Source organism: Elephantulus edwardii, unplaced genomic scaffold (assembly GCF_000299155.1).
Source record: "Elephantulus edwardii isolate Elephantulus edwardi_28Jun2011 unplaced genomic scaffold, EleEdw1.0 scaffold00022, whole genome shotgun sequence".
Taxonomy (NCBI): Eukaryota; Metazoa; Chordata; class Mammalia; order Macroscelidea; family Macroscelididae; genus Elephantulus; species Elephantulus edwardii.
Window position 1 is genome coordinate 1,839,825 of NW_006399772.1, and position 10,265 is coordinate 1,850,089.

Genomic DNA, 10,265 nt, shown 5'->3' on the forward strand with positions numbered 1-10,265 from the left:
CCAAGACCTCAAGAATCAAGATACCCTCTAACCACTCTGTAGGAAGAAGGAAAAAAAAAAGAAGAAAGAAATTCCATTACTTCAGTCTTGAAAAACAGGCTGGTCAAGAACAAGCAAACTGATGTAATGGTGAACAAGGATGACAGCTGTTCTCAGGAAACGTCTAAACGCTACGCAGAGAGAGAAGGGAGAAAGGTCATGACCAACAGACTGAGGAGGCCTGGAATGTCCCCCCAACCAAAGAAAAAAGAGGTTTTGGACACAGTCAGGTTGATTCCATCTCCTAAGAAGCTGATGTGACAGAGAGCTAACTGTCCGTAGTGCTTTCTTGGCTGTAATCTGTACAGAAATGACTGCCTGATCTTTTCCCCTCAGAGCCACTGGAAAGGATCAAACAGCAAACCTTTTGGCTTAAGACCTGGATGCTTAACTGCTGTACCACAAACCTCTTCAGAAAACCACTGCTGTAGTTGATGTTGTCAAGTTGGAACCAACTTAATCGACCCTCCAGAAAATGTGTAACTATTTCACTCAGTGAATCAAAAACTTTGAGATTGTCAAGTAACCCTTCAAAAATTCTCTATTCAAAGCATCTGTCAAGGGGTCACTAATTTGCCTCAAGAAAAATTATTGCAAAGTAAAAGGATCCCCAAGGCAGCTTCTCTCCCATTTGTCTAGCCCCAGGCAAAATACCTACACACCCTAATTCAGAGTGAACTTTGGGAAACCCCAATTACTTTCTTGGAAATGTACTTAAGAGTCTCATTTGGTATGTTTCAATCTGAATTACATAATTCAGTCCCCTGTGACAATTCTGAGCACGCACAAAAAATAAACCATGGCTACACACACACACACACACACACACACACACACACACGAGAGGCTTTTAAATAGTGTCATCCTGAATATCTGCAGATGTACAAGAATGTGCCATCCAAGCCTGCAATAAAACTGACTTCAAAGTATATTTTACTTGCAAGTAATTATTCATAACAGTTAAGTTCTGAAATGATCATTACTTACTATGCTGCAGAATCATTAAGCTGGTATTCTCGGGATCTGTTGAAACAAGCTTGTACACCACTATCTTTCCACAATCTCTTTATGACTCCAGCAAGTTCTGCAGTCATAAAACCTTCTTCAGCTGCACCAGCAAGCACGAAGAGTTGGCGTGCATCATCCTAAACAATAAAATGCAATAGGGGAGATTACAGGTAGAGTAATAGATTCATTTTTTAAACTGAAGTCCTACAATTTTTTTCTTTCTCTGAATCATCATCTTAAAAACCGGTTTAATAAAAAAAAGTACATATGCCATGAGTCATAAGTTTATGTCTTACAGTATTAGTAATATCTAGCAAGACAACAGGAAGCTGTATAAGAGTGATTATACTTCCAGTTTATGAGAGAGGTACGAACTAATCATCGATCAATAAAAGCAAGTTGTGCACTGAAAATGGTAATCTTTATCTTGAAAACTGTAATTTGAGGAAACAAAAGAGCTTATGTCTTGACCTTCACTCGTACTAAAAATCTAATCATACCACTTTTAGAGCTAATTTTAAAGCACACCCTAAACAAGTGTTAGATACACTTCAGAATTATTCAGAAAAGGAACATCAATATGGGATAAGGCAGAGTAGGATCAAAGAACCGTTACTATCGTTGTTATGTACCACTGAGTCAGAATGAACTCACAGCTGACCCTCCAGGGAGTGCAGAGGCAGTAAATTACCCAGGATGACTGTCCATCTTTCTCCCGTGAAACTGGTGGATTCAAACTACGTGCCTTTGGATTAGTGGCACAGCTCCTTGCCACTAGGCCACCAGAGCTTCCTGCTGGTATTCTAGTCTGTATCAAAGAACAGTCAGGAATACTCTGGAGATGTTAAAGCATGCAAAAATGAATGCCAACCAGCCAAGAGTTCTTCTGTTGTACTGTCAAGTCAATTTTGACTCACGGTGACCCCATGTGACACAGAACTGCCCCAGAGGTTTCTAGGTTGCAAACATTACTTGCAGGAGTAGTTCACCAAGTCTGTCTCCCATGGAATTGCTAAGTGGGTTTAAACTGCCAGTTGCTTGGGTTGCATTTGAGTGTTTAACCAGTCTACCACCATTGCTCAATGGCTGGAGGAAGATATTTGACAATCTGGGTATTGCTGTACACCAATGAGTGAAATTAGTTTACCCTCAAATGGGTTTCCAGAGGCAGTAAATTGCATAAGAGGAGACTGTCCATCTTCCTACTGTGGAGCAGCTGGTGGATTTGAACCATGTGCCTTTGGGTTGACAGTGCAACTCCTTACCATTAAGCCACCAGAGTTCCAAGGCATAGGAAACAAAATAAGCTCAGATTTCAAGCAAAAATACCTCTGATGCAGGAAGACATTATGCAAGTATTTTGAAACAGAATGCTGTTCATAAAGTTAATTAAATTTAGCTTAAGTTTTGAGATCAGAAATATTTCTAGTTATTCTTTTTTTAAATTGGTTTGCTTACAAAGTTCATAAACACTGTATTTCATATTCCTTATTCACACTGTGTTCTATACAGTCATTCTCATGTATTGTGTTTTACAAAATTAATCACCCTTGGACCTTGCTCATCTTTACACTGTCTTTTCGCCTGGATTCTTCCCTCATTTCCTCACAATACAAAAGAAAGACAACCCGAACCACTTATAAAAATGTTATGTCAAATTCTTAATAGCCACCTTGAAAAAAGAAAAAAAACTATTTTAACAAAGTATTTTATTGAGTCTCATATTAAAAGCTATCATTTCAACATACAAGCAATATAAAAATTAGAGGAATATTTCACTTATCTGTGTTATTCCGGAGAATCTGATTTGCATCTTACATGTATAGTATATCTCAAATTAGACCAGACTTTTTTCAAGCACTCAACAGCCACATGTCAGTAGTGGTTACTGTATTGGGTAGCACAAGTCTAGTCATCAGGTAATAATATAGTTAATCTAAAAAGATAAGATATGAGAAACTACCTTCACTGCATTCTCTTTGGCCTGATACAAGTAGCTTTATGTCAAGTTAGAGAGATCCCCCTCCCCAAACTATTGTAGTAGGTACATACAAAGCTATGATATACATTATGATAACGTTTACAGGACAGAATTTGGTGACACAGCCATAGCTGACAATGTAAGTCCATTTTGCTGCCAATTTATAAAACATCTTTGATCCAGCACTCAGAAGAAATGAATTAAGTCTCTCAGGGCTGTTAGGTGCTGACTCAGAGACCCTGTACACAATGGAACAACACAATTCTTTCTGTTTCAGTCCACTGTTGCTGTCACTGTGTCACTCCTCTTACTGATGTGCTGCTTCTTTTGCTCATCAGTTACTTTGACAAGAATGATGTCCCTTCCTAGGATTAGTTCCTCATGATAAAATGTCCAAACTGCATGAGACAAACTCTTACCATCCTTTATTCTAAGTAGTCTAAGTGGTACCTTCTTCCAGAACAGACTTGTTTGTCTTGTGGCAGGGGTTGGCATAATCAATATTCTTTTCAATATCCAATTTGAATGCACCAATTATTCTTTGGCTTTCCTTATTCATTGTCCAGTTTTCATATGGACACAGATGATTGACGGTACAACAGTGGGGCAAGCTCACTTTAAATCTTAAAGCAAAATATTTATTTTTTAATGTTTTAAAGAGGTAATCTGATTTCTTGACTGCTGCTTCTGTGGGCACTGACAGTGGATCCAAGTGAAAGGAATCTGTGATAACTTCAAAGTTTTCTCCATTTATCATGATGCGGCTTACTGGTGTAACTGTGGGGATTTTTGGCTTTTCGATGCTGAGATGTAACCTGTAAGAAAGGCTGTAAGCATTACTGTTTCTCAGTGTTTCAAGACCTCTGTTTTCAGTAATCCTCTAAAACCAAGGCTACATTCTTCTTCACGTGGTCCAGCTTCTGTATTTATTTGTTTAGCATATGGACTGAATACTTAAAATGAAAGGATAGAGCCCTGAGGTACATCTTTCTTGATTTTAAACCAGGCAAGATCTCCTTGTTTTGTTTAAAGAGCGGCCTTCTGGCCCATGCACATTTATATGAGTATAATGAAGTGATTTGAAATGCTCAGTCTTTGTAATATTATTAAATTATCTGTTATGAGTTACACAGTCAAAACACTTTTCCTTAGTCCAACGTAAGAGAAACATCTTTGTGAGTTTCTCTACTTCTGTATAAAGAAGGTAGGCAGCATGGAGACAGCAGAGTGTGACTTCTACTAACTCCACAAAAGGTTACAACAACAACATCCCCAATACAAAATCTATTCCCACCAGGCTAACAGAGCTCATAACAGTTGCATATTATATACTCACATAATCTCATGTACTTTAAATAAGCTCTGGATTATTTCTAATACTTCATACACTATAATACCTGCGCCCTAAATCCCACTGCATCTGAGCGGATTCCAAGGCAATGATAAGTCCTGTGTTTCCAATGCTCTGAAAGGACCATGCCTATGTGTCAGTATAGTTCCGTGGAGTCTGTGAACTACGGGAACATATCTTGGACCTGGTAGAGCAGTAAGACTGGTGATGGATATAGAAGTAGGTACAGGAGCATGGAGGACATGTCTTAACAAATTTCAACCTAGCACAGCTATAAATTACTGTTAGTACCAGTTAGGGAGCTCAGGTGGCCTAGGGGTAAAAGTTGCACTGCAATCCCAAAGGCCTGCTGTTCAAATCCTCCAGGTGCTACGCAGGAGAAGGACGGGAAGTCTCTTCCCATGTGATTTATTGCCTCTGAAAACTCACTGCAGGGTCAGCTCTGCATCAGTGTCAACTCAAAGGTATACAACAACAGTACCATTTCTCTAATTTCAGTAAGTAATTCTTTCGTTTCAGGAATATTTATCTATTTGTGAGGAATTTCCAAGTTAATTCATTTTTATTTATTGAACTATGTCAACATAAGGGAGCTCTGGTGGCCTAGCGGTAAGATTTGTGCTGCAATTCTGAAGGCATGTAGTTCAGAGCCACTGGCTGCTCTGAGGGAGAAAGATGGGAAGTCTCCTCCTGTGTGAGAAACTGCCTCTGAAAATCTGCTAGAGGGTCAGCTATGCGTGGGTTCCAACTCAATGGTACTCAACAACAAACATGTCAGCATAATTTGTTTGACTTATTTACTTTACTTGGCCTCCAGAGCTCCTTTCATTTACTTAGGAAACTAAAAAAAAAAAAAAAAAAAAGAAAAAAGAAATGTTCTTTACTATTCAATTTTAGTAAAATTTCTTGACATAAAAGACTCTGGTTTGAGCTCTAAGGTCACATTCTCTTCAACATTTCTACAAAGGAGACTAAAAAAAAGAGATGAAAAACTTTGGAAGCATTATTCACAAACTGTATTCTTACCATGGCATTTCAAACATATTTCTTCTTCAAATAATGTAAATATAAGCCAAATAACAGTTTGGAATATTCACCTGCACGTATGTAAAGTAGCTAAAAAACACTTTTTGAATATTCACCTTCATGTCACCAAGGTATTCAGAAGCCTGTAGATAACCTTTTGGATAATAAACATGAGCAGAAAAGCACTTCAGAATTATTCTGCCTTAACTCTTTGTTTTGTTTAAAAAGAATCACAAGCACAGAAAGATCAAAAACTTAAGTTCCACAGCAAATTAGCCACTCAATCACACAAATTGGTATGCCAACACTTACTAAGTGACCACTGCCTGAAATAGGATAAAATAAAAACCATATAGCCAACAAAAACCTTTCCAATGGTGATAACACTTTTCATCTTCAGAAATCCAGCTGTGAAAGCCTCTCTGAAAGATTGCTGTATGATAAAATTATTTAAGAACATTTATAAATCTCAGAGAACCAAAAGCTAGTACACATCCTGTACAGAAGACTATAGTTCAGTCAGAGGAGGGCTACAGCTTAGTAAATAGTTCAATGGAACCGTTTTAAGACAATAAAAAGAAATGTTATTCATTTCATTCAGGCAATAAGAAGTAGCAAGGAATACACCTTGAATAGAATCAAGTTAATATGTTTTCAAATTATTAATAAGTAACTGAAAACACAATAGTTCAGAAAATGTAATTATTAATAAGTAATTGAAACCAAGATAGTTGAGAGAATCCTAAAACTATGAGCTTTGGTAACTCAGAAAGGTGGTATGAAATGCTTCTGTCAAGAGAGACATTAAGAGAGCTTCTTTTCCTACTGAAAGTGAAGAAAACTTGGCAGATTGTACTTATTGAGTGAGTTTCTTTTATTTGCAGCTGACCACTCTATGAGAATTCAAAGTAGTCTGCTCAGGATGTGAGAGAGAGGACTCTGAGGAACCAAAATCACTGTCTTTGGACATATTAAGGACCTGGAAAAGTAGAAAAAAAACCCCCAGACTTTATATTAAGTCACAAAGCAGAAAAAGAACTCTCTTGTAGATTACAATACAATGGAAGACACTTTTTAACAATTAAATCATCCCAAGAAACTTTCAAGAACTATGACTATTACCAAATCTTTAAAGAATTCATAAGCTTAAACACAAGAGAACTAATAGTGACAATTAATACATATGCAAATAATTATTCTGTATATGTATATAATACATACTCTATGTGTGCACAGAAACATTTTATGTATATATTAGGATACATACTTTAAGATTAAAGCCATTAAACAATATGTGAGACAAGATTTCTATTAGAGACAAAGGGTTAATACTTATGTAAACGCATATAAACCAACATCATTGCTGTTGTCAGTTGGATGGATCCTAGCTGAAAGCAGAGAATATCAGAAACATGTATGTCTAAGTTTTATTGACTATGCAAAAGCATTTGATTATGTGGAGTACAACAAACCATGGCAAATACTGACAAGAATGAGAATCATATGAGTACTTCATTGTGCTCATAGAAACTCTATTCCTAGACCAAGAAGTGTTGTCCAAATAGAACAAGGAATGGTCCACTGCATGGTTTTAATTCAGGAAAGGTGTGTATCAGGATTGTATCCTTTCTTCATACCTATTCAATTGTATGCCAAGCAAATAATTAGTGAAGCCAGGCCCTACGAATAAGGTGGCATCAGGATTTGAGGAAGACACATCAACAATTTATGTAATGACGATGACACACCTTTGATTGGAAAGAGTGAGGAGGACCTGAAGCATTTGCTGCAGAAGATCAAAGACTACAGACTTCAAATGGATTACATCTCAACATCAAAAAAACAAAGGTCGTTACCACTGGGCCAATAAGCAAAATCAAGATAGAGAAAAGATTGAAACTGTTAATGATTTTATCTGACTTGGATCTATGATCAACACCCTTGGTACTGGCAGTCAGGAGGTAAGAAGACATACTGCCTTGGGAAAGGCTGCTGCAGGCACCTCTCCACAATACTGAAGAGCAATGATATCAGTCTGAAGACTAAGATGTGCCTGGTTCAGGCCAATGTTTCTTTAATCACTTACTGTGCATCTGCAAACTGGACAAAGAACATGGATGACAGAAGAATTGATGCCTTTGAGTTGTGGAGGTGGAGAAGAGTATAGACTATCCCAAGGGCTGCCAAAAGAATAAACAGATGTGCCTTAGAAAAGGTGTAGCTACAGTGCTCCTTCGAGACCAGGACAGCAATGCTCTGTCCTTCATACTTTGTTGTTAGGAGAGGCTATTCCTTGGAAAGGTGGAGGGTCAGCGATAGAGAGGAAGACCTCCAACAAGATGAACTGACAAGGTGATTGTAGCTATGGCCTCAAGTGTATCAGAGATAATGAGGGTGGCACAGGAAAGAAAAGGATTCAGGTCTGTTATTCATAAGGTTATGAGCTGTACTCGTCTAAAGGCACCAAACAACAACAAATCAATAGATAATTAAAATATTAAAGGGAAATGAATACAATATGCAATTAGGACACAAGCATAAAGAAATTAAAATATAGTCAACAAGGATACAGAAAACTTTACAATTACTGGGAAAACTGAAAATGCAAATAAATTGCAAATGAAATTTACTTTCAAATTTGCAGAAAATGAAAAAAATATATTAACACTCCTACATCTTAGCCATCAAAAGTGTTAATTAAGAAAGGCTTCATCCATTCTGTTGATAAGAAGGTAACCTGATAACATTTCTCATAAGCAATCTGTCAAATTTCGTAGACACAGAGATTAACTAATAAAAATCAATTACAAAATTAGAAAACAAAAGGTGGCCAATATACAGGAGTCTACTAATGGTTTAGAAAAAGAGTGAGCTTGTTTAATTAAGTCAATTAAAGGTAAAATTTTCAGGTCTTTACAGACTAAGATAGTTCAATTAAGTAATTTTCAAGCTATCTGTATAAAGGACCAGTCTTTTATCTTTGATTTCCAATAGATTTTTTCAAACCAATACCACTTAAGAAAGGAGCTCTGGTTGTCTTGTGGTAAAAAGTGCCCTGTTAACTCAAAGTCAGGTTCAAATCCACAGACTTTCATACCACCAACAGTGATGACACTTCACTACCAGGAAAAGATCAGCCATGGGTGAACTAGAGACCTGATGTAAGATGGGACCTTTGGATTACTACACCATTGGAACTGGAGCTAAGAGCCTTTGGCCTAGCTTGTTGGACAACTAGGGTGGGGGGCAATACTGGCAGGCCTGTGAACTTTATAACACAGGCTTGAAGACATTAGAATCAAGTCTGGGAGCAAATTTTGGGAGCTATCCTGACTCTATTCTGCTGTTAACCTGTATTAGAATCTTTTGACTTCCATATCATGGTTCTGTGTGATCTGTGAGCTACTGCATCAGATTTTGGACCCAGCAAAGTATTAAAATTGGTAGTGAGATGAGTAGAAAGAGGCATAGGAATTGGTTTTCTGCTACTGATGCTGTTGATAGGGACAGTTCCCCTTTATGAAGCCAGTATAGATCAGACATGGCCGTTCCACGTGGCCCTTACTCTTTCTAGAGTCTGGAAGAGAAATGCACAACAGCCTTCATATTTTGGGGGGAAAAGATGCACAACAGTTTGGGTAGTATTATCCTGTTATTGTGTACTTTAGAGTCAGAACCGATTCATAGGACCCTCTGGTGGGTTTTCAGAGACAGTTAATTGCATAGGAGGAGACTGTCCATTTTTTCCTGCAAAGGTGCTGGTGGAATCGAATTGCATGCTTTCTGGATTGTACTGCAGATTCTTGCTACTAAGCCACCAGTGCTCCAGTTTTAACTGACTAGGTATCCATTAGGGAGGTTGCCCAGTCTGTAGGGAGTTGAACAACAAATTCAAAGTGAGCCTTCCCTGGTGGTATGACCCCTCATTTTTTTCTAAGGTAGGGAAATGGGCCATGCCCCTCTTAGGATTTATTGTCTCCGAAAACCTGCTGGAGGGTCAGCTATGAGTTTGTTCCAACTCCACAAAAATTAGTTTTGTAATTTTTTAAAGACATCCATTAATGTTACGAAGAAACAAAAATTAAAATAATGTAATTTTCATAATAATAATGTTATTGTTGCTGTTGTTAGGTGGCTGTGAGTGTACTCTAACTTATAATGACATCACATGACTGGGCTGAACTCTCCCACTGGGTTGTAATCTCTTACATGAGTAGAATAGCAGTTCTTCTCTTCTAGAGTCACTAAATGGTTTTGAACTCCCAACTTTTGGGTTAGTAGCTGAAGGCTTAATAGCTATAAATATTAATATCAACAAGTATTTACTAAACACCTATAATGGTCACTAAAATGGTCAAGGAATGTAATGATTGATATTTATTATTTTACTCTTCATGGTCTTCTGAAGGAAATATTAAAATTTCCTATTTTAGTTAAATAAGCTTAATGAGGTTAAGTGATTTATTGAATGATTAAATTTCGAAGAAAATAATGTATCAATGGGAAAAATATGGATATAGAAAGATGTCAATGCATATTTAACTAATGCCAGGGGTAGTATTTTCAAGTCACTAAAGAATCAATTGAATGGTGCTAAGGTGTGAGACTACAAGATTTCAACATAAATAAATATATGTACCTCTCACTTAGTAGTTGTTGTTGTTGTTGTTGTTGTTGTTATGTGCCGTCGAGTCACCTGCGACTCAAAGCGAACCTATGCACAACAACCCTAAACTCCGCTCTGTCCTGTGCCAATCGCACTGTCTATGACACTCCCATCCCAATTATCCCAGTCACTGAATCAATCCACCTCATAGAGGGCCTTCCTCTCCTGTGCTGTCCATCCACCCTCCCAAGCAT

At 37.6% G+C, this 10,265-nt stretch overlaps 1 protein-coding gene across 1 annotated transcript in view; it reads right to left on the reverse strand.

The window, feature by feature from the left end:
* Positions 1-10,265, reverse strand: part of LOC102845104 (guanine nucleotide-binding protein G(i) subunit alpha-1-like) — a 106,369-nt gene that overhangs the window by 25,657 nt on the left and 70,447 nt on the right. Inside the window, exon 4 of the mRNA XM_006882594.1 lies at positions 1,027-1,184. Within this exon, the coding sequence (XP_006882656.1) occupies positions 1,027-1,184 (158 nt within the window). The remainder of the gene's footprint in view (positions 1-1,026; positions 1,185-10,265) is intronic.